Consider the following 25,609-nt stretch of genomic DNA (forward strand, 5'->3'; position numbering starts at 1 on the left):
TTTCTAGTCTTAGTGCTAACATTTTTGAGAGAATTTTAAAGTCTACATTTAGTAAGGATATTGGTCTGTAAGATGCACAATCTTCTGGGTCTTTTCCTTTTTTGAGGATAAGAGAAATATTTGCTTCTTTCAGCGTGGGCGGGAGACAGACCTGACTATGCGCAAAATTATACATATCCATAAGTGGGTCAACCAATATTCCTGTAAATTCTTTATAGAATTCAGCTTGAAAACCATCCGGGCCCGGTGCTTTTCCGCTCTGAAGTTGCCTAATTGCCTCAAGTATTTCTTGGACTGTTAAAGGGGTATTTAGGGCCGACACCTGTTCCGGAGTCAGGCCCGGGAAGGTCAAATTTTTAAAAAATGACTGCATCCTCCTAATCCTATCTTCACAATCCTGCGATCTATATAGTTCAGAATAAAATTCTTTAAAGGTCGCATTGATCTTTTTATGATCATGAGTCAGGGTACCTGTACTTTCCTTGATGGTCGGAATAGTTTGAGGGGCTTTCTTTTTCTTTGCAAGAAATGCTAAGTATCTACCCGGTTTGTCGCCATATTCGTATAATCTTTGTTTCGCAAATAATATTTCCCTTTTAGCTGTTTGAGTAAGCGCGGTGTTTAAAGCTGTCCTAAGAGCTGTAATCCTCTGCAATTTTGTGATAGAAGGTCTATCAGCGTATGCTGTTTCGGCTGCTTTTAGGCGAGCTTCGAGCAGACGCTGTTGCTCTCCCTTCATTTTCCTCTGGGTCGCTGAATAGGAGATGATCAAACCTCGTGCATAAGCTTTGATGGTTTCCCACATCATTGACGGATTGCTAGCCGTACCAGTATTAATTTCTAAAAAAGTTTTAAGTTCTTGGGAGAAGTACTTTAAAAATTTGCTATCTTTTATCAGGAAGGGGTCCATACGCCAATGCCGAGCAGATGTCCCATTGTTCTTTACCTTCGTTTCCATGTATACAGCGGCATGGTCAGAGATTGCTATAGTACCTATTTTACAGGTTGCTATAGAGTTTAGAAAAATCGATGGGGCAAAAAACATATCAATTCTTGTGTGACATTTATGTGGATTAGAGTAGAAAGAAAAATCTCTACCCTGTGGATGGAGACATCTCCATACATCTACCAATCCTAATTCTTTATTCAGGTCCGCCAGTTGTCTAGATCTGGGAGATACTCCAGCGGCACTCTTGGGAATCCTGTCTATTTCCGGATCCATAATACAATTAAAGTCTCCCCCTATAATTGTATGACGGGCACCAAAGGCCATCAGTTTTGAAAAAGCTTCCGTTATGAATTTAAAGGGGTGTGCCGGGGGGCAGTATACATTTAAGATCCCATATTCCTCTCCATTTATGAGGGCTTTAATCAAAATATATCGTCCAGATTCGTCTTTTATCTGATTTAGAATTTTCAAAGGGAAGTTCTTCCGGACAAGGATAACGACTCCCCTGCTTTTTGAATTAAAAGAGGAAAAAAAGGCCTGATCAAATCCGCCCTGTCGTAATTTTAAGTGTTCTTTATCCGACAGGTGTGTCTCCTGTAGGAGAGCTATATCAACTCTCTCCTTCTTAAGATTTGATAATATTTTCTTCCTTTTAACTGGCGAATTACTCCCCCTGACATTCCAGGTGCACCACTTAACTGACTGTTCAACCATAATCATCTGGACAGATCCGAGACCCCTCGGGAGGGGAAACCCTATCTAGAACATCCTGAGCATGGAGCATACAAGATTTACAAAAGTAAAGATTCTCTGATACACTCAAAACAATATAACAAAAAACTCTTTCTAAGTATAAAAAATATAAAACATTCCGAATTGGAGATTTTCTCCCTTGTTCCCAGGGAGCGTCACTTCCTCTCCCACAGTCCATCTTACCCTCTTCCAACCAGTGCCCCACCCTTGACCCAGGTGTTCCTCAATAAAATGAGGAGAATTCAAATATAATATAAAGCTAGAGTTAACAGTGAACACCCCACCCCCACCCACACCCACATCTAAATATATTTGGGAATATTAATACCATATATAACTATAAGATTACAATCTCAACATGTAATACTTAAATATAATACCACAAAATAACAGGGGAAAGAAAAACAACCCCGCTCCTAAAAACAGAAGTAAAATAGAATAAGGTAACCACCTCTCCCCATCAACATTAACCAAACGCCCCAACATATATATATACATACACACATAGGGGGAAAGATAAGAAAAGATGAAGGGATGTAAACCAAAATAATGGGAAAGGCAGACCAGCGTCCACAATCTCTTACAGTTTATTTAAGAGAGTCCAAGAATTCCTTAGCCTTCTCCGGTGATCTGAAGTTATATACGGATCCTTCGTGGCTAAGGCGTAGCGTCGCTGGATATCGTAAGGAGTACTGGATATTTAAGTCCCTTAAACGCTTCTTCGCCTCATCGAATGCCTTCCTCTTTCGGACCAAAGCTGGGGAGAAGTCCTGGAACAGCATGATCCTGGATCCTTTGTGGGTCATAGCTTGGGGATCTTTTCCCAGATTTCTTGAGGCTTCCAGGAGCATCTGCCTCTCCCTATAGCTCTGCAGCTGGAACAGGACCGGGCGTGGGCGCTGGGTTGAGCCAGGCCCACGTACTGTGACCCGGTAGGCCCATTCTACCCTTACCTGGCCTGATCCATTATGCAGATTTAAAAGTTGTGGCAGCCAATGCTCTAAGAATGCTGTCAGCTGACCTCCCTCTTCCTGCTCGGGCAGGCCCAACAACCGAATATTTTTTCTACGACATCGATTTTCGAGGTCATCAATGTGGTTTTCTAGGTTCTGGACTCGATTCTCGAGAAAACGGATGTGGTCGGCTGTTGATTTTATCGCAGTCTCTGAGGCTGCGGCCTTCGACTCCACCTCTCTGACTCGGCACTCCAATTCCTGAATGTCTCTGCCCTGCTTCTGCAGCTCGGCTGATAGTGTTTCTCTGCTCTGCCGAGACTCATCAATAAAAGCATCAATCTTCGCCTCCCACCTGGCAAACATCTCCTCAAAGCTCATCTTCATTGGTAAATCTCCTGAAGTAGCTGAAGACACCTTTGTTGCAGATGAAAAGGGAGAGGGTGGGGGAGGGGTCCCTGCTTTCTTAGAGCCGCCTGTTCCCTTCCCTTTACTCATTTTCCAGCTAGTATTAGACTATTTAAATGTACTAATAGGTAACTATTTAAGGTTAACAACTATTATAAATGGTTTAGTAAGTGTGGTGGGGGTGGATAGCCCACTTTTCCCAAGCTTTGGGTAGAGCACTGTGGACTCAGTCTTGCTGGGTCGCCGCCATCTTGGATCCCCTAGTTAAGGTTTTGAGCCGACATGACTCTTCACCAGTACTGTTTAAAATCTTCTTACTCAGAAGTGACAATGCCACCACTGACAAAAGCTGAAACTCCAAAAGGAACAGTTTTATCAACAAGTATTTTTTTCCTTTTGAGAGACCAAACCGTGAAGATTGAAAGAACAAAAAAAGAGGTGAGTTGGTTGAGAAATAGTTCAGTGGTGTGTGCTCCTGAGCATTTAAATGGAATACCATAGTTGGTTCAGGAGGGTACATGTTTACGTCAACAGCACTGGACCAAACAAAAAAAACTTGCGTTCCCTCATGAAAGCAAGATCAAAGGTAGATCTAATTGAAGTCTATTAAGGGGAGTAAAAGGAGTTGATTGTTTCTGGACTAGAGGATATAGGGTGGATAGGGAGAAACAATCAGTCATAATGTTGTCAGGAAAAGTGTCTTTACACTTTTGTTGTGCAAATGTACAATTCTGACATCCTCTGAAAACATTCAGGATTAGACTTACTGGATATATTAAAACTGGGATTGATTTTTTATTAGGTCACATAGAATTATGAAACCATGAGATGAAGCCAAAATACAGATCAGCCATAATCTAATTTAATGGTTTGAGGAGCTGGATGACATACTGTTCCATTGTTCCTAACAACTGTTACAGGGCTGGTATCCTGTCTCTCTCAAACTTCCCAAACTGGTACAAGAAAGATCCAGTTACTTACCAGGATTCGATCGAATGCAGAAGGCGTACCACCTCGCTGGACATGCCCCAAGATGGTCACACGTGTGTCAAATCCCAATCGTTTGACTACAAGCTATTAGAAATGTTTGTGAACATAAAGTTAATTCTATTAGATTTAACAGATAAAACTGACAAAACTCAAGAGTGGATCTGTTAGTAGAAAAGGAGAGAAATCTGATAGAATCAATTTGTCTGCTTGTATTTCGTATTTGCACAATGTTAGCCAAAAGTTTAATGTCTGCCCATGTTCAGTTTGAATTAATTTTGTATTCCCCAATAATTAAATGGAACCAAATCTTTTGGAGCTACCTGGAGAGAAGCTTGATAGTTGATCTGTTGTATTTATTGGAATAGGAATAAACTATTAAGACCTAAAACTCTAATTTTATTTCAAAGTGGAGACAACACTTTGCCAAGAGATCCATTATTGAATACAATACTCCTATCATGGCATGTTTCCTTCCGTTTACAAAGGACTTTGATTCTGCAACAATGCTTTAATTTTAGTGCTGAACCACTGGCAATATATCAATGATCCTTAGGAACAGTTTTAAAAGGGAGAAGAACAGACAAAAGAAGCACATTGTGAGATCATTGCAGGAGAAAAAGAGAGAGAGAGAGAGAGAGAAAGAGAACCTACACAGTTACCGCCTTTGCTGTTTGAATTCATGTATCGCTGGACATCGGAGTGTATCTGGGAAAATGAACAAACAGTAAAATTCACAACTGATCTTGGAGGAACTGTTGGGCAAAGTTCACAGCGCAGAATCAAAAAAGTTAATAGTTGTTTTAAGTGTAGCTTACAGAAAATCTGCAGTAGTGAGTACAGTGGGTTCTTTCTTGATTATATGTTTTTGGAGATACGTCTCTTGATTAAAATTAAAATATAAGCCATAACTATTAATTTAACCTGGGGCAATGTTTGTAGAGGAATAAGATGGTGTTAATTTCTGGGTGTGTAGATTGTGAAGGAGCAAAAATGGCCTTTAATACAGTGATATGTACTATATTTTCCAAAACAGTGGAAGCATGAACAGCCAAGTTTCTGGTATTGAGATTGGCTCTAATGCAACAAGGGGTATGTCGGGTTCGAAGAGATCAATTGTGTAAGGGAATTCTCTAGTCTAAGGTACAGACAGACATTTCTGTTGCCAGTAGCGAAAACGCAGAATGGAGTTTTGTTTTCCTGGTGCCAGGATCAAGGACGTCTCAGAGAGGGTGCAGAATGTTCTCACAGGGGAGAGAGGCCAACAAGAGGTCATTGTCCACATTGGAACCACCCACATAGAAAGGGAAAAGGTTGAGATTCTGAAGGGAGATTACAGAGAGTTAGGCAGAAATTTAAAAAGGAGGTCCTCGAGAGTAGTAATATCTGGATTACTCCCGGTGCTACGAGCTAGTGAGGGCAAGAATAGAAGGATAGAGCAAATGAATGCATGGCTGAGGAGCTGGTGCATAGGAGAAGGATTCACATTTTTGGTACATTGGAATCTCTTTTGGGGTAGAAGTGACCTACACAAGAAGGACAGATTGCACCTAAATTAGAAGGGAACTAATATACTGGCAGGGAAATTTGCTAGAGCTGCTCAGGAGGATTTAAACTAGTAAGGGGGGGACCCAGGGAGATAGTGAGGAAAAGATCAATCTGAGACTGGTATAGTTGAGAACAGAAGCAAGTCAAACAGTCAGGTCAAGCAGGGACAATGTAGGACTAATAAATTAAACTGCATTTATTTCAATGCAAGGGGCCAAACAGGGAAGGCAAACAAACTCAGGGCATGGTTAGGAACATAGGACTGGGATATCATAGCAATTACAGAAACATGGCTCAGGGATGGGCAGGATTGTCAGCTTAATGTTCCAGGATATAAATGTTACAGGAAAGATAGAAAGGGAGGTGAGAGAAAGGGGGGTAGCATTTTTGATAAGGGATAGCATTACAGCTGTGCTGAGGGAGGATATTTGTGGAAATACATCCAGGGAAGTTATTTGGGTGGTACTGAGAAATGAGAAAGGGATGATAACCTTATTGGGATTGTATTATAGACCCCCTAATAGTCAGAGGGAAATAGACAAATAAACTTGTAAGGGATCTCAGCTATCTGTAAGAAAAATAGGGTAGTTATGGTAGGGGATTTTAACTTTCCAAACATAGACTGGACTGCCATAGTGTTAAGGGTTAAGATGGAGAGGAATTTGTTAAGTGTGTACAAGACAATTTTCTGATTCAGTATGTGGATGTACCTACCAGAGAAGGTGCAAAACTTGACCTACTCTTGGGAAATAAGGCAGGGCAGGCGATTGAGGTGTCAGTAGGGGAGCACTTTGGGGCCAGCGACCATAATTCTATTAGATTTAAAGTAGTGATGGAAAAGGATAGACCAGATCTAAAAGTTGAAGTTCTAAATTGAAGAAAGGCCAATTTTGATGCTATTAGGCAAGAACTTTCGAAAGCTGATTGGGGGCAGATGTTCGCAGGTAAAGGGATGGATGGAAAATGGGAAGCCTTCAGAAATAAGATTATGAGAATCCACAGAAAGCATATTCCTGTTCAGGTGAAAGGAAAGGCTGGTAGGTAAAGAAAATGGGGGAGATACTAGTTGAGTATTTTTCATCAGACTTTACTGTGGAAAAGGAAATGGAAGATATAGACTGTAGGGAAATAGATGGTGATATCTTGCAAGGTGTCCAGATTACAGAGGAGGAAGTGTTGGATGTCTTGAAACGGTTAAAGGTGGATAAATCCCCAGGACCTGATCAGGTGTACCCGAGAACTCTGAGGGAAGCTAGGGAAGTGATTGCTGGGCCTCTTGCTGAGATATTTGTATCAGCGATAGTCACAGGTGAAGTGCCGGAAGACTGGAGGTTGGCAAACATGGTGCCACTGTTTAAGAAAGGTGGTAAGGACAAGCCAGGGAATTATAGACCAGTGAGCCTGACGTCAGTGGTGGGCAAGTTGATGGAGGATTCCTGAGGGACAGAACATACATTTATTTGGAAAGTAAGGAATGATTAGAGATAGGAGAAAGTGAGGACTGCAGATGCTGGAGGGTTCCTGAAGAAGGGCTCATGCCTGAAATATCGATTCTCCTGCTCCTTGGATGCTGCTTGACCTGCTGCGCTTTTCCAGGAACACATTTTCAGCAATAATTAGAGATAGTCAACATGGCTTTGTGCGTGGGAAATCATGTCTCACAAACTTGATTGAGTTTTTTGAGGAAGTAGCAAAAGGATTGATGAGGGCAGAACAGTAGACGTGATCTATATGGACTTCAGTAAGGTGTTTAACAAGGTTCCTCATGGGAGACTGATTAGCAAGGTTAGTTCTCACGGAATACAGGGAGAACTAGCCATTTGGATACAGAACTGGCTCAAAGGTAGAAGACAGAGGGTGGTGGTGGAGGGTTGTTTTTCAGACTGGAGGCCTGTGACCAATTGAGTGCCACAAGGACCAATAGGTCCTCTACTTTTTGTTATTTACATAAATGATTTGGATGTGAGCTTAAGAGATACAGTTAGTAAGTTTGCAGATGAGACCAAAATTGGAGGTGTAGTGGACAGCAAAGAGGGTTACCTCAGATTACAATAGGATCTTGACCAGATGGACCAATGGGCTGAGGAGTGGCAGATGGAGTTTAATTCAGATAAATGCATGGTACTGCATTTTGGGAAAGCAAATCTTAGCAGGACTTATACACTTAGTGGTTAGGTCCTAGGGAGTGTTGCTGAACAAAGAGACCTTGGAGTGCAGGTTCATAGCTCCTTGAAAGTGGAGTCGTAGGAAGATAGGATAGTGAAGAAGACATTTGGTATGCTTTTGTTTATTGGTCAGAGTATTGAGTACAGGAGTTGGGAGGTCATGTTGCAGCTGTAAAGGACATTGGTTAGGCCACTGTTGGAATATTGCATGCAATTCTGGTCTCCTTCCAATCAGAAAGATGTTGTGAAACTTGAAAGGATTCAGTAAAGATTTACAAGGATGTTGCCAGGGTTGGAGGATTTGAGCTGTAAGGAGAGACTAAACAGGCTGGGGCTGCTTTCCCTGGAGCATCGGAGACTGAGGGGTGACCTTATAGCGGTTTTCAAAATTATGAGGGGCACGGATAGGGTAAATAGGCAAAGTCTTTTCCCTGGGGTCGGGGAGTCCAGAACTAGAGGGCATAGGTTTATGGTGAGAGGGGAAAGATATAAAAGAGATCAACAGGGCAACATTTTCACACAGAGGGTGATACATGCACGAAATGAGCTGCCAAAGGAAGTGCTGGAGGCTGGTACAATTGCAACATTTAAGAGGCATTTGGATGGGTCTATGAATAGGAAGGGCTTGGAGGGATATGGGCCGGGTGCTGGCTAGTAGGACTAGATTGGGTTGGGATACCTGGTCGACATGGACGGGTTGGACTGAAGGGTCTGTTTCTATATTGTACATCTCTATGATTCTATGACTCTATATTTGACAAACCCGAAGAGACAATCCTTATCCACTACTTATGGCAACTGTTAAACATTTTCATCTTGTGAGAAACTCTGGTTTCCTCCAGTTCCTGCATAACCATCCTGCATGAATGGTTCTGGACATTTAGCAACTAATGGGGACAAGCAGGCTCTGCAAATATCTTCATCCTCTACAAGTTGGGAAACACAGTGATACAATGCAAAGATCAGGGCAACAGTATTTGTAATTATCACCAGCCTGAAGCCTGAAGTCTCTTTCTCAGATCTCCAATTAATTCAATTCATTCCACATGATGTTAAGAAACCGTGAAGATGAAGGCACTGGATGTGGCAAGGTTATGGGCTGTAACAATATCTGCAATAATAGCTGCAGTATTGAACACTTAAAGCTTGAAAACCAGCAATGTCCTTCTCCACGCTGCTTCAGGACAGCTAAATACTGGGATCTTTCTGGCAATGTGAAAAGCAGGACAGTTAGCTTCTTGCCAATTACTGCCCAATCAGGCTAATCTCAATCAACAAAATGATAAAAGGTGTCACTGACTGTATTACTAAGTGGCGTTTACTCAATGCTAAGAACTACTCAGCTTCAAACCTTAATGCAGATTTAATAAAAACATGGACAAGAGTTGAAATCCAGCAGGGTGAGCAACTACCCTTAACATGAAGGCAACATTTGATTCAATGTGGCAACAAGAACCCCTAATTAAATTGAAGTTAATGGGAATCGGGGATAACTTTGCATTGGTTGGAGTCACACCCAGTGTGAAAGGAATTAACTGTCGACACTGGAAGTCGATCACCACAGCTCCAGGACATTACTGCAATGTCCTGAGTCCAACCATCGTGAGTTCTTTATCAGACACTTCTCGCTACCAAATGCTTAACCGGTCCAACTGTATAAGTATTGTGGCTGTAAACACAGATCAGAGGCTGGAAATTCTGCAGCAAGTAACTCATTTCCTGACTCTGCAAAAGTGGTCAAACATCTGCAAGGCGCAAATGGGATTGAGAAAGTTCTCTCCACTTGCCTGGATGATTGCAGATTGCAGCTCCAACAACACTTAAGAGTCAATCAGTCATAAAGCAGTCCACCTGAATTGCACTCCCTTAAATATTCATTCTCTCCATCACAGGCATATAGTGGCAATTGGATGTATCATCTAAAATACACATTGCAGGAATTCATCAAGGCTCCTTCAGCAACAACTCTACTAACTAAAGAAACAAGTGCAACAATAACACGGGAATACTTCTATATGCAAGTCCCCCTCCAAGTCACACAACATCCAGATTTGGAATTACATCATTATCCTTCACTGTTGTTCATGCCCTACTTCACAGCATGGGGATAATTCAAGGAGGCAGATTAGGATTAATTGTAAGCACAGTTTGTTATGAGTATCGCTGTCTTTGCCAGTCAGTGATACCTATGTACTGTGAATGGATAAAAAAAATTCTCCAATATAATCTTCTTGCTTTTGTCTCTGAAAGTCACCCCACTATCAGTCCTATTGTCTAAGACTGGTATTGTGCACACATTTATCTTGACTGAGATCTCTATGCAAACCCTTTCTGATCTGATATAGACTGCACTTCATTCCATCTGACTTGATAAATGCATTCCTGTTGTTCTTAAAATCTCACATCAAAAATATAAAATAATTGTGCAAAGAGAAAATCTTGTGTTATCAAAATAATTATGTTTTGCATACAACTGGACTACATTTGAGTAGCCTGCCAGACCATTTCAGAGGGAATCCAATTGCTATATGTCTAGAGTCACATACCAACCAGAATTTCCTTCCCTAAGAAGAAAGGAGAACCAGATGGATTCTTTTTAATTTCACTCTTACTCTTTTTTTTTGCATAATCATTTCATGAATTCTAAAAAGTGCATCTGCTACAAAGATAGCTTCACTTTGCTTAATGCACAAAAAGGAGCTTTACTACTTTCTTTTTTCTCTTTTTGTATTTTCTTTTGAGTGATGTAATCAATCGCATAAACTGTCCTGCATTTAAAGAAGTTATCATTTTTAGCTTAGAATGCAAACTCAATGCATCATAATAGGAAAGAGAAAGTGCCTCAATCATAAGACAGTGCATAAAATACAAAGCAGACAAGTTGATTCATTGCATCTGTTAATATAGTCATAAAAATATACAAGCAACAGCACCACAGATATGGTTAGAAAAGATTCATCGTACTCAAAAGTCAGATCAATGAACAAAAACATATGCAATTGAACATGCCTATATTTCACATATTTAAAACTCCAAACAATTGACAGGTATAAGAACTTTGTCAATTTTCTTCAGTTATTATTTTCTGGAAAATTAAATACAGTTAACCCTAAAGCAAGTTGGAATAACATTGCCCTTACCAAGGTAAAGTTACATTCTTACCATCTGCAAAACAAGGGAATTAATATTTTCCACTTAATCTTCAGTTTATAAAGCTGTCTTTTGAGAGATATAGGGACAGATGAAACAGAATTTTTTTTTGTTAGTTCCAATGGCAGGTGCAACAAGGGCAGGCAGAGAGGTCAAGAAGTACCTGAGAAATGTTCTATTTGCTTACAGTCACCATATACACAAATTAAAATTCAGTAAGACCTCAATCTATAAAGTAGATATTTTGCAGCACCAAAATCAAGAGAGCTATTGGACAGAAGTACACATCTCTGGAGTTCAACTCCTGCAGGACCACATAATGCCTCAGGATGAAAATATCCCATTACCTACAAATTCCAAAAAGATTATTGGGAGTGAAATAACTGCTATTGTGCATTATAGATTTTTACTGTCTTTTCATCCACACTAGAAATGTCATTTTTGATTTTTGTTTTCTTGATTATAAACTTCATATTTTGGGTGCATACACTACCAATAGTCCTGGAGGAATGGGATATCAGGATTTAATATTTGGAAAAGCTGCGCAAGCTCCTTCCACCAACCTTACAAGCAAAAACAAAATCTCTACCAATGTCATACATCCACTTTCTGCCCCTCTCTCATGAAGTACAGGATGTCTGTTTCCTGAAGGGACAAAGAGAGGGGGAACAGAAGACAACTTCATCCTGGCACAAACTACATTTCATGAGGAGTTTACTCATTTATTGCATGCAATATTCAGTTTTGAAATAAAAAGCAAATTTCATGGTTTTGGTTCAAGATGCATGCACATGCATTTTTGAACAAACTCAAACCGTACTGCACGTAATCGTCTCCATGATAAATGGCACAAAATTACTTCATCACGTGACAAAAGACAAAAACAAAGCAAATACAAACAGGAACACTCTCTTGAGTAAAACACTACTGAGGGTTAGTTCACGCAGCACTCATGTTGCCATAAACACAAGCAGAAAGGTAGAGGACACTTCAGCAGTTGGTCAGAGCAGGAGTTGCACCACAAGAGGGTCTGTACTCACATCCTTAATCATGTCAGAGGTTATAGGTTTGTTGTTACAATCTATTGCCCCTTCCGATATAATTATGATATTCAGCCTTTTCTTTCGGGCACGGTTCTGAAGAACAAAATAAAAAACACATGACACTACATCAAAATTCAGGCACTAGAGCATCTTCCGCCATTATAGCTTCCTTCCTAGGACTCTACCTGAAGTACTGAAATGCTTGAATCACTCCATCGAATTAGTCTCTTTGTTAAAAAAAAGGAAGCATTCTTTTTGAATTGGATGTGACCACAGAGCAGAAGAATGCACCAGGAGGGAAACTAGAGCAGCAAGTGCTCCACCTTAGCCTGATTTTTTTTTCCAGGTACTCACATCCTTAACAAAACTGGAAGGAATTGCCTTTCTGTGTCTGTCAATGGCTCCTTCTGCAACTATGATAATGTTCAACCTGGTGCCCCGGGAGCGGCTCTAAAGAACGCAGAAAGAAATACTGGAAAAGTGAACATTTATTTTATGAGGCGAACACCGTTCTAGTTTTTTACAAAGGCTGCTGCATCAAGACCTCTAATTTCACTCTGTTTTGTTTGAAATTGTCTGTGCAACACTATTCTTCTGTTCTGGTAGTTTAATAAGAATGTTAAAGCCAATTTATTCATTTTGAATGAATTAGCTCATGTAAGAATTTGACACAAATGTATAAATTTCGCAATAAGCATCATTGGCTACCATTTCTTAATCACGGTCTTTTTTTTGACAGGAATACTTCAAATGAATGCATTCTACAAGTAATTGGAAAAATTTAAAACTTATTAGAATTCGGCTGAGATGTACTGGAAGAATTGGTTATTCTTTTTAGGGATTCTGTAGAAGTCAAAAGAGTGTATAGTCTGAAACAGAATGAATCTTATCTTTAAGAGTTGAACACAATCGGCCTCTCACGAAGACCCAATATGAAAGCCTCCCATCTTGACTGGGCAATTAATAAATGTGAAACACTGTATGGGAAGATGCAGAGACAACATCAAATAAACACGTAAACCCATGTGTCACCTCAGGAAGTTCCTCAAATATCCAATGGATACCTACAAAATGCATTAGGAAAAGACATCATTCCGACTTAACATTTTTATTCTATTAGAATAAAATATTGAGAATAAACTACAAAAGAGCATTGAGAAAAGGATAAATTATCAACCACTTTGGGGAAGATTTAGAAGCCGTGAAGTGTATTTTGTGATTTTTGAACATGTAGAAGGCGACAATCAAATTATAAAAATAAGTCTGAGTTGACCAAATGGAGAGTATATTCTGAGGATGCATTCATTTCAGAGATTTAGATAGCCTCTTAGATCATAAGAGAGCAGCTCAATAGATTATAGGAAACATCTAGGGCCTGGTTTTGTAGCATTTGGAAGACTCAATGGACTTTCAAAATGGTGGCAGGACATGTTGCATAAGCCTAACCATTTCCGCCTGAGTTCATATTTGCCAAAATGGGGAAAGGGGCTATGGTATGAATTATGCAGGAGAGAGATTTAGATTCCATAAGGCCATTCAAACTTAGCACCAAGTTGAAAGAAACAACATTTGGCTTTTGCAAGTCTAAGCCATGTGTAATAATCATGAACTTATAGAACAGACATAAACACTCTCAAAACAGATCATGTCTGTTTGCTAACATGGTCTGAAGTTTAAATGCCCTGCTCTTCAAACTATAAACCAGATCTGGCAGTGATTGTTAAAAAAAAATTTTCTGGACTGTTTTGGTTGACAGGTCAGTTTGTGTAGGATCTGTTCTAGTAGTTTCAATAAAGTCATGCATTGACATTTCCCTTCGGGCAATACATTATAATTTCAAAAGCTACAGTCAGAGCAGCATAGAGTTCTGATACCACAGTTTGATTGATAATTTAAAGATGCTATCAAAAGATTAGGTTCGGAACAAAAGCTTGTTTGTTTTTATAAATGATTAACCATTCAAGAAGATTTAAAAGCTTTGATGCCTTCATAGTTTTTGTTTTCACTAACAAGTCTGACTCTTTCAAATTCCACTTGTATTTCTTCTCTACATGGTTTCTAGGGTTTGCCCTTACAACATACTAGCAATTGATTTGGCATAATGGTTACAAGAGGACATTGAGTTGGATTGGACACTAAGAGGGGCCAAGCGAGACAAGACAGTAAGGGTTGGGTAAAGTGAGAGTATGAGGGGTGAGAACCAACTGGGTTAAAATCTTCTGTAATAACTGGGAACAGATCCCAGAGAATTGATCCCAGATCCCAGGCTTTCTAACCAGACAGCTTTGCCAGTCTGTGCCCTCCTAACACCTAACTCCATCCAGGATTCAACCATGTCAACCCATGCTCCCTTCCACCCACAACGAAATATCAGCACTTTTACCAAGGCGCATTTATAGATTTCCTAATTGAAATCAACCATCTCGGTAGCAAAACATTCAGCTCATGAAGTCAGACATTGCTCTAGATATTTATCTAAGATCACCTCTGGATTTTATCATAATAAAAACGTTGTGCTTATAATTTTCTCTGATAGAGTCATAGAGATGTACAGCATAGAAAGAGACCCTTCGGTCCAACTTGTCCATGCCAACCAGATATCCCAAACTAATCTAGTCCCACCCAGTTCATATCCCTCCAAACCCTTCCTATTCATATGACTACCCAGACACCTTTTAAATGTTGCAATTGTACCAGCCGCCACCACTTCCTCTGGCAGCTCATTCCATACATGTACCACCTTCCATGTGAAAACGTTGCCTTTGGGTCTCTTTTATATCTTTTCCCTCTCATACTAAACCTTTGCCCTCTAGTTCTGGATTCCCCCACCTCAGGGAAAAGACTTTGTCTATTTATCCCATCCATGCCCCTCATGATTCATAAACCTCTATCAGGTCACCCCTTAGCCTCTGATGCTCCAGGGAAAACAGCTCCAGCCTTTTCAACCTCTCCTTATAGTTCAAATTGTGAACTGTTTCTGTGAAAAGTTATCGGCTTTTGGATGTCAGTCACTTTTGGAATTATTTTTCTTCTCAACATAATGCCACCAATGATGGATGGAAACTTAGCAGTGCTGTATGAAGTAATTTCATATCGTATAAAGGCGATTACTAGTTGCACAGCTTAGAATCAGACAATATGTTAGATAAAACAACAGAACTAGTATTTTTGCTAAAAGGCACTAATCCTTCATAATTTAAGCAAAATTCAGAGTGTTACAACACACTACTTCCTCATCTTGTACTTAGACTGACTTTTTCCATTTGTTATCAACAGAAGAAATTCACACTCCAACTGTCATCCACCTGCAACCAAATTCCTTCATCAATAGCACAAAAAACATCATTTAAATTGTGAAATGAGAAGTGAATCCCAATTGCTCACTTTCTGATCCTCTGTTTTGCATTACCTATGAAACTCGTTGGCATCATGCACTAAGAATTTGCCAATGTAATTCCTGTCCAATGTAAATAGCAAACTCTAATTTCAAATTCACTGTTTCTACCACATCTAGCATTTCCAAAAATAAAGCAATGCCATGCCTCCTCGATAATGTTTTACCTCTGAGAGTTTCTGGCACATCTGATCCTCCCAGCCGTCTGCTGGAGGGCTTTCAGGGATGAAAACCCAGTCTGCACCGCAGGCCAAGGCACTTACTAGAGCTAGGTATCTAAAAGCAAGACATTTTTCATTATCTTTCATTCTTATCTTCAAAACGATTACCAACAATTTCAATCATGTTGATCTTAAAACTACCGGTTAATCTCACAAATTAGTTTGGCTCACCCGCAATGTCTACCCATCACTTCCAGCACAAATGTCCTCTGATGGCTGCAAAAGAATGGGGAAAGAGTTACAGAATCAGTTATTTTATGTTCTTTGCCCTCTGGATTCCTGGTGAAGGGCTTATGCCCAAAACGTTGATTCTCCTGCACCTTGGATGCTGCCTGACCTGCTGTGCATGAACTATTTTCCCTGATACACAGAAAGGTTCTGGCTAATAATTTGGGAAAAGCAGAAAATAAGAAATTGCTGATAAACACTTAAGAGTGCGTGAAAACAATCTCAATCATAACTATCAACGTTCACCAGATAATCACAAATATTTTAGTTTGTATTAGTGCTGTTAAAAACAAGTGGTTATAATAAAAACAGGAGGGACAGGAAATTCTCAGCAGATTTGGCAGCTTAAGTACGGAAAGATACTGAGCTAATTCAATGGATTTTCAATTATATAAGTTGAAGTTAAAGTTGTGAAACTCCCAGCAGATCATAGGGCTGCTATCTCATTGGAGAGTTTAACCTGAGCGTCACAGCACCTTAGGCAAGGAGGCGAGGTTAGTAACCTCAGGTAATGTGGGAATTAAACCTGTGCTGTTGGTGTTACTTTGTGTTGCAAACCTGCCATCCAGCCAACTGAGCATATGACCCCACCCATGTTCTTTTTCTCAAGCCTCATCACACACTGACTGTGATTGATAGTTAGCATTGTAGGCAGATCTATACTAGGTCAACATGGAGAGAGCTGAAAGAAGGAAGTAAGATGTGGGTGGGGTTTGGGGGTGTGGTCATGTGATGGATCACCCATTAGGTTCCTTCTCTCCTCTGCTTGATAATGGTTTATAAGGCCACAGGTATGAGTGCTGGCTGTCCGCTATAAGGACTGCCGTTCCAGAACCATGACAGGTAGCAATAGCTGTTTCTTTTTAAAAAAAAGCTCAAGAAAACAGTTCTTGCCACATCCCTCGAAATCTTTATCTTCAAGCTTGGAGCTCCCAGCTTGGCCAGTGGGTCACCTGGAGAGGTGTTGGCCTTGAGGCATTTTTGCTGAATTGTTAACCCAGAGACCTAGGTAATGTTCTGGGGACGTGGGTTCAAATCCCACCATGGTGGAATTTTAATTCAATTTTAAAAATCTGGAAGAGACTAATGATGACTATGAAACCATTACCAGTTGTCGGGAAAAACTCCATCTTGTTTACTAATATCCTTTAGGGAAGGAATCTGCCATCCTTATATGGTCTGGTCTATGCATGACTCCAGACCCACATCAATGTGGTTGACTCTTCCGGGCAATTAGAATTAGACAATAAATGTTGGTCTAGACAGATATGCCCTCATCCTATGAACAAAAAAAAATGCAATCCTTGAGAGCTGGACAGCTTCCCATCGATCCTCCTCTGTCAGCAACATGCTTATCAAGCTTCCCTCATGAAGCACTAAAATTCCCAGTGATTTACCTAAAGCACACCATGTGCAGGTTCAGGAGCTGGAAATAGCCGACATTTCCCAGTTGTGACCTAAGTTGAAAGCCAAGGGCAATATTTCAAGTCTGTGGCCTTTCATCAGAATCTGAACACTAGATTATAATCTCTTCTTTCATATTTGGATGAATTGTGCTGGGAAATTAAAGCAGGAACTTCAGCAATGTGCGGTTCTGCACAGCAGCATTGAACAGGAAGAGCATAATGTTACATCATTAAAATGACATTGCAAAGTGTAAAGCCATTGTAAAGTCTGCAGCAAGTGTACAAGACCTTAGCTTACAACTGTAATATTATAACTGGTTTTGGTGCACTCTAGAAATAATACTAAAAATAAAGGACAGGTTTGAGCATAAATTCACACCAACGTCACCAAGGGAGTTAACAATTATGAAGGGAATCCTTCAAAGAAGTTAGCGGTATTTCCATTTGAGATGAGTGGATTAAAAAGCAGCTTGACAAAAAGCCGTCAAGTTATGAAAGATCCTTCGATAATCACAGTAATATTGTGGCAACAATCACCATTTGTTTTGGTACAATTTGGCTGTGTTCGTAGAACCATAAAACCTGCAGCATTTAAAGGAACACAAATATTATTGGTGTTCTTCGAAAAGCACACCTGTACCTGCAGCAAGGTGTCTGGTTACATCCAATATGTTTAATATAATTTATTAACACTCCAATACAAAGGGACACTCGCACCATCTGTCAGGTGGTGTTATTGACCATTGTGGTAACACTTAATAAAAAAGATAAATATTCGACCTTTCTTTAACTGTTTGCAAGTGGCATACTTCAAGTGGTTTATGCATAACAGGATAAGACCTTCCTGATATTAAGATAAACGTGCTTAATCAGACTGGAATATGCCATGAAACAACAGCAAACTAAACGCCAATGAAGGATAGCCCAGATAACAGCAGATTTATCAATAAACATAAATGAGTTTTTAGAAAGCTAATCCTGTTGTCAACAAAGCAAAGTGCTCTTGAAACCCAAAAAAAGCAGCTCAGCTTTGTAAGTGTTAATTTACAAAGTGTAATAGTTAATTTTTTTCATGTCCTGTAATTTCTGCACATGAGTATTGCTGAATAAACAAACATACTGGCAAAACGTTTTGCCTTGCATTCATCAGGACAATTAGCAAGAAATACCTAAAGGGAAGGCCACAATATGAAAGCAGTGTGCCATTGGTTGACAAGTGAACTTTGATTGATGAAGACATTCCCATGGAGAATGTATTAGGAGAATGGCTGGTGCATTCTCCATGGCAACGCCTCTGGTTTCCCCATGGCCTTTAGGTGAAGTATTGAAACCTAGGCCGTATCTGCCCTGTCCAAGGATGTGAAAAATGACATGACACAATTCAGCGAAATGAAGGAAAATATTTGCCAAGGAAATGATGGGGATCAGGAGATGGGAGTAAAAAGCAGCAGAGGCAACTGAATGAATAGTCCTTATTGAAATGACACAGAAATTCTTTGCATTTGTTCAAAGTGAAGGTAATGGGACAATGGCAGGAGGTTAATGAGGTATCTCATAGACCTGAAGAGCACTCATTCTTCTCCAAGTATTATAGAGATGAATTTCTTGAATTTGCATGGGGTTGTTCAGGTGTCCTATTTTAACTTCAGAACTCTAGAACACTTGTGTAAAGATCATAATCATGTCTTTTTACTGCTTATTTACTGGGGGATTCTACAAAATTTCCACTGATGTTACAAGAGGTGATCAAAATAACCCTTTGTGGAAATACATGGCTACAGTTTATAAAATGGGTATTAAAACATAGTGGAGGAAAAATCTTATGATGGATTTGATAAAGTGCCACATCAATGGTCACTGCACAAATAAAATCTCATGGCTTGGCAGTTAGACAGACGATTGGCTGGCTAATGAAGAGCAAAGAGGAGGTGTAAGTGGGTCACTTCAGGTTGGCAAGATTTAAGGTTTATTGCTTCAAAGGGAAAAATGCTAGGACCTCAAATGCTTAGCTAAATTACTTAGAAAAAGAAACGGAAGTTATGTTGCTCAAACTGATGATGACACAAAGACTGGGAGGAAAGTAAATTGTGAAAGGGAAAATAAGGAGGCAGAAAATAGATAGAAAGGTTAAGCGAATTGGCAAAGAAATGGAGAATGGAGTTAAAAGTAGGAAAACGTGAAATTGTCTATTTGGCAGGAGGAAGAATAATTACTATGCAAATGGTGAGAGATTGCAGAGCTCTGAGATGCAAAAGGATGCCCTCATGAAGGAATCACAAAAGGTTATGACAGACCAACCACAATTATCTGAAAGGGATAGGCGTGGAGTATTTTGTTCGGATAACTGGTTGTTCAGATAACTGCTCAGGGTTCCCATGGCGATGGCAATAGCAGGAACAGAGTTCCGTGGTGGCGGCAATAGCAGGACCAGGGTTCCCATGGTGGCCCTGTTCCTGCTCCCAACACCAGCCCAGGATGCCTGGTCTCACTGTGCTGGCATGGTCTCGCTGTGCTTTTATTTAAATTGATTCAAACTTTTATGGGACCTTGAGGTCTTGTTCGGATAATCTGAAATTCAGATAATTGATGTTTGGATAACCGAGGTTGTTCTGTATATAAAAGCAGTCGTAATTGGAAAAACTGATAGAATGTTTGAAAAACATTAAGGTAGATATGCCCACAGGGCCTAATGGAATCTATACCAAGATACTGAGGGAAGCAAGGGAGGAGATTGCTGGGGCCTTGACAGAGATCTTTGTATCCAAGGTCATAGGAGACAGGAGAATAGCCAATGTTGTTCTTTTGTTTAAAAACAGCAACAGGGATAATCTAGGAAATTATAAGTAAATGAGTTTTTGATTAGTAATAGGGAAATTATTGAAGAAGATTGACAAGTTAGGTCAAAGGGCCTGTTCTCATGCTATATTGTTCCATGTTCTATGTTATTATTTGCCCTGAAGGCAATTAAATACAAAAGTAGGAAGCTTATATTTCAGTTATAAAGGCCATTGATCTCTACATCTGGAGTACTGTAGTGGTACTGTCTTTGCTTAGCATTGGCAAACAGTTTTACAGAAGGATACAAGTATGTTGGAAGCAGCTCAGAGAAAGATTACCAGATTAATACATGGAATGAGTAGGTTGGACAGGCTTGGCTCATATCTACCGGAGTTCAGAAGAATAACACACATACAATCCTGAGGGATCTTGACAGGGTAGATGTGGAGAGGATGTTTAGTAGGAGAATCTAGAACCAGCAGTCACTATTTAAAAACAGCAATGAGACAAAAAAAATCGTAGAGGTTTGTAAGTCTTTGGGACCCACTTCCTGAAAAGTGCTGAAAACAGAGCTTTTGGATGATTTTTTTAAGGCAGAGTAGATAGGCTTGCAATTAACAAAAGGGTAAAAAGTTATCAGGAACAGATTGTAATCTCAAATCCAGATTTCCATCAGACCAACTGTGATTGTATTGAATGATGCAGCAAGGTCAAGGGGCAGGATGGTTACTGTTATTTTTTTGTCCATTTGTTCATCTGTTCATAGTAAACGCAGAAGAAATTTTCTTTACTCAGAGAGCTGAAAAACCGGAATGCATTATTACAGGAAGTAGTTGAAAAGCACTGGTGTATTTAAGGGGAAGCTAGATAAGCATGAGGGAGAAAGAAATAGAAGGTTATGCTGATAGCTGAGGAAAGAAGGAAATGGTTTGAGTAGAACACAAACAATGGTATGGATTAAGGCCTGTTTGTATGCTGTATTTTCTATGATTGCTATGTACTTCAATAATCAGTTCTCACTGCACAATATTTTATATCCTCCCCTAAATTTACCTCTGAGCAGTGGTCATGATGGCATCCACCACTTCAATAATCCGGTGCAAAGCAGAATCTGTACCGATGGTCATATCTGTTCCACAGAAATCATTGTCAATCGATCCAACCATGCCTACTATGTTTAAGTGGCTGTACTTCTGAGCTGCTGCTTTATCAATTTTACCTAAGTAGGGCAGGAAGGCAAAAAGCAAGAAGAAATTTGAACATGTCATCAGTCAGGATCAGAAAATTCAAGGTGCAACTAATTATGAATAAGTTTCATTCGGTAAATCATGATTGACTGGATGAACGCATCAATAGATTATACACATTGTGAAAATATACACTTTTCTAAAGTCTGGTATTTTTGGATAAAGTTTAACTTCCCAAAACAAATGTCAGAGGTAAGAAGAAAATATGTTCAGAAGTGGAATATGGAAATGTGGTGGGACTGTGCAGCCTCATTTTAATAGCCATTCAGTACTGAAGCACAAGGAACCAGGTACCTCAGATCACATGAAGCTTGACAGCTTAAATAAGAAGGACTACCTGTGGGCCAAAAGAAGCATGAAGTTTCAACTACACACAACCAGCTTTTTACTAAACTATCAACCCCACACTACTCACAACACAGCTAGATTTACTCACCAATAACTTACTCAACACTATTCATCTTAGGTCCTGTCAAGTGAACACAGATCTAGATTCCATTGTATTCTTGGTCCACACATTAACAAGAAATGAATCATAGAATCCTTACAGTGTGGAAGCAAGCCACTCAGGTTCTCACGTCCACACTGACTCTACAAAGAGCATCCCACCCAGACCCATCCTGCTACCTGATCCCTGTAACCCAAGTAAAAACAAGGACTGCAGATGTTGGAAACCAGATTAGAGTTGTGCTGGAAAAGCACAGCAGGTCAGGCAGTATCCAAGGAGCAGGAAAATCGACGTTTCGGGCAAAAGCCCTGTATTCCCATGGCAAACAGCTCATTGCCTGTCTTCCCAAATCTTGACTGTCATGAACAACGGACAGTTCAGGATTAAATCAATTCTCTCCATTTTCCTGGATGGGTGTAGTTCCAACATTGTTTAAGAAGTTTAACACAGCCTAGAAGAAAGTACCGCTGGTGATCAATGGCTGCAATGTGTATCAACTACAAAATATGTTGTTGAAATTCTCTAAGGCTTCCCAAGCCCACATCCTCTTCCATCTAAAAGGATATGAGCTCGAGGTGCACACGACAGTACCACTTTCGATTTCACTTCCAAAGCACACTATCTTAACTTAGCATGTACACTGTTCTTTCATCAATGTTTGGTCACAGCTATGGAACGTCCTACCTATAAGCACTGAGAAAACACCGTCACAATGTGGACTGCTGTGTTTTGAAGTATATGCTCCTAACCAGAAGTGGGAGTTGTCTGTAATGTCAGCTGTTGGCCTTGCCTGAACTTAGAAGTGTGACAGACATTAAACAAATCAGGTTACACAAAGCAGTAGCCTGAATGATCAAATTACAGAGTCTAAACTCTATTTCAAGCAAAATTAATCTATCAGGAACCTGGCCCTGCTCACCTCAACTGCAAAGAGAAGTAGCCTCTGATTTAATGTTTGTCCATCAGGTTTTGTAGGGCTTGCAAATTTGGGAACTTAAAGGAACAAGTTGTCTCTGAGCCGAGCAGAGCATCTTTTAAAGAGAACTATTTATGGCCAGGTGAAATACAAGGTTTTTTTTCTGTCAATACCCTCACAAAACTCTCTGTCCAGGATCACTACCACAGCCCCTCTTTTCTTAGTGAGATAACCCACAAACTAATGTTCTTATCCCATAGATCACCAACACACCACCAGCACCTCCCAAATTAGATTGGCTTCCACGCAGAAAATTGTGAAAATAAAATTTAGATGAGCTTGTTCAGTTATGTTTGACAAGACCTCCTCATTCCTTGCCGTTCCAAATCTCCTTCAATTGCTCTCCATCCCCTATACATATTAAAATTCAAAATTATGTTTAGAAGTCTCTTAAAGGCCTGGGTCCACTGTTACTCAAATCTCCTCCCCAAGAACATCAGGAATAGGATCAGCAGTAGGCCATTTGGCCTCTCAAACCTGCCCAGCCATTCAACAAGATCATGGTTGATGTGTCCCAGGCTTTAATCCTTTTCCGTGCCAGATCAGCTGTCAACTTGGTGGCACAGTGGCTCTTAATAAGTCAATTTAATCATAAGGTCATCAAATAATTTAAAACTATTTAATTCAAGTTAAGAGTAGAGTGTATTGCCTTGAAAAGTTTTGATGCAAGGGTTGACAGAAATGAGAGACCAGAAGCAGAAATCCAGAGAGTTGAAGTATGATCGGGATGGAACAATGGATCAGATTTAACAGTATCAGGTCTCTTACCATTAGGAAAAGTACCCTAAAAGCAAATGAGAGAAAGAGGTTACAGAAGGTCATGTTTGTCATGGTTATGGGTGGCAAGTGGCTCAGTGGTTAGCACTGCTGCCTCACAGTGCCAGGCACCCGGATTCATATCCAGCCTCGAGTGACTGTCTGTGTTGAGTTTGCACATTCTCCCTGAGTCTGTGTGGGTTTCCTCCAGGTGCTCCGGTTTCCTGCCACAATCCAAAGATGTGCAGCTTACATAAATTGGTCATGCTAAATTGCCCATAATGTTCAGGGATGTGTAGGCAAGGTGCATTAGTCAGCGGTAAATGTACGGTAGGGAATTGGTCTGGGTGGGTTCCTCTTCAGAGGGTCAGTGTGGACTTGTTGGACTGAAGGGCGTGTTTCTACTCTGTAGGGATTCTAATTCTAATTCTAAATTCTAATACAGAAGAGGTTCAGAAAATATTGACAAGGATGTTGTCAGGATAGTAGGGTTTGAGCTATAAGGAGAGGCTGAATAGGCTGGGGCTGTTTTCCCTGGACTGTGGGATGCTGAAGGATGACCTTATAGAGATTTATAAAATCATGAGGGGCATGGATAGGGTAAATAGCCACCCTGGGGTGGGGGGACTAAAGAGTATTGGTTTAGGGTGAGAGGGGAAAGATTTAAAAGGGATATTAAGGGGCAACATCTTCATGCAGAGGATGGTGCATGTATGGAATGAGCTGCCAGAGGAAGTGGTGGAGGCCGGTACAGTTACAATATTTAAAAGGCACCTGGATGGGTATATGAATATTTGGGTTTAGAGGAATATGGGCCAAATGTTGGCAAATGGGACTAGATTAATTTAGGATATCTGATTGGCATGGATGAGTTGAACTGAAGGGTTTGTTTCTGTGCTATACATCTCTATGACTCTCTAACTCCTTCAACCTACTGAATGTCTTTTGAACTGCCTATAATGCCAAAACATCCTTTTTTCAAATGTGGAATCAAAACTGTCCACAGTACACCAGGTGTGGCCTCACCACCAACCTTTACAGTTGTACAAGACTTCCCTGTTTCTAACCCACTAGCAATAAAGGCCAAAATTCCATTTGCTTTCTTAATTACATGCTACCCCCATGCGCTAACTTTGTGCTTCACATTTGAGAACATCCAGGTCCCTCAGAAGGCTCTCTCAATTTAAGCTGAAAATGTGTTGCTGGTTAAAGCACAGCAGGTTAGGCAGCATCTCAGGAATAGGGAATTCGACGTTTCGAGCATAAGCTCTTCATCAGGAATGAGAGAGAGTAGCCAAGCAGGCTAAGATAAAAGGTAGGGAGGAGGGACTTGGGGGAGGGGCGATGGAGGTGGGATAGATGGAAGGAGGTCAAGGTGAGGGTGATAGGCCGGAGTGGGGTGGGGGCGGCGAGGTCAGTAAGGAGATTGCAGGTTAGGAGGGCGGTGCTGAGTTGAAGGAACCGACTGAGACAAGGTGGGGGGAGGGGAAATGAGGAAACTGGAGAAATCTGAATTCATACCTTGTGGTTGGAGGGTTCCCAGGCGGAAGATGAGGCGCTCCTCCTCCAGCCGTCATGTTGTTATGTTCTGCCGGTGGAGGAGTCCAAGGACCTGCATGTCCTCGGTGGAGTGGGAGGGAGAGTTAAAGTGTTGAGCCACGGGGTGGTTGGGTTGGTTGGTCCGGGCGGCCCAGAGGTGTTCTCTGAAGCGTTCCGCAAGTAAGCGGCCTGTCTCCCCAATATAGAGGAGGCCACATCGGGTGCAGCGGATGCAATAGATGATGTGTGTGGAGGTACAGGTGAACTTGTAGCGGATATGGAAGGATCCCTCGGGGCCTTGGAGGGAAGTGAGTGTGGAGGTGTGGGCGCAAGTTTTACATTTCCTGCGGTTGCAGGGGAAGGTGCCGGGGGTGGAGGTTGGGTTGGTGGGGGGTGTGGATCTGACGAGGGAGTCACGAAGGGAGTGGTCCTTGCGGAACGGTGATAGGGGAGGGGAGGGAAATATATCCTTGGTGGTGGGGTCCGTTTGGAGGTGGCGGAAATGATGGCGGATGATACGTTGTATGTGGAGGTTGGTGGGGTGATAGGTGAGAACCAGTGGGGTTCTGTCTTGGTGGCGGTTGGAGGAGCGGGGCTCAAGGGCGGAGGAGCGGGAAGTGGAGGAGATGCAGTGGAGGGCATCGTCGATCACGTCTGGGG

At 40.9% G+C, this 25,609-nt stretch overlaps 1 protein-coding gene across 3 annotated transcripts in view; it reads right to left on the bottom strand.

The window, feature by feature from the left end:
• LOC132815823 (ATP-dependent 6-phosphofructokinase, platelet type-like) overlaps positions 1–25,609 on the bottom strand; it is a 127,525-nt gene that overhangs the window by 61,486 nt on the left and 40,430 nt on the right. Inside the window, exons 5-10 of one of the 3 annotated variants that reach the window (XM_060825101.1) lie at positions 21,037–21,202; positions 15,743–15,787; positions 15,518–15,626; positions 12,311–12,406; positions 11,954–12,049; positions 4,045–4,137 (exon numbers count right to left, since the gene is read on the bottom strand). In XM_060825101.1, coding sequence (XP_060681084.1) covers positions 4,045–4,137; positions 11,954–12,049; positions 12,311–12,406; positions 15,518–15,626; positions 15,743–15,787; positions 21,037–21,202 — 605 coding nt within the window. The remainder of the gene's footprint in view (positions 1–4,044; positions 4,138–11,953; positions 12,050–12,310; positions 12,407–15,517; positions 15,627–15,742; positions 15,788–21,036; positions 21,203–25,609) is intronic. The other 2 variants (XM_060825104.1, XM_060825102.1) reach the window with 2 other exon arrangements.

The sequence above is a fragment of the Hemiscyllium ocellatum genome, chromosome 5, assembly GCF_020745735.1.
Source record: "Hemiscyllium ocellatum isolate sHemOce1 chromosome 5, sHemOce1.pat.X.cur, whole genome shotgun sequence".
NCBI classification, from domain to species: Eukaryota; Metazoa; Chordata; class Chondrichthyes; order Orectolobiformes; family Hemiscylliidae; genus Hemiscyllium; species Hemiscyllium ocellatum.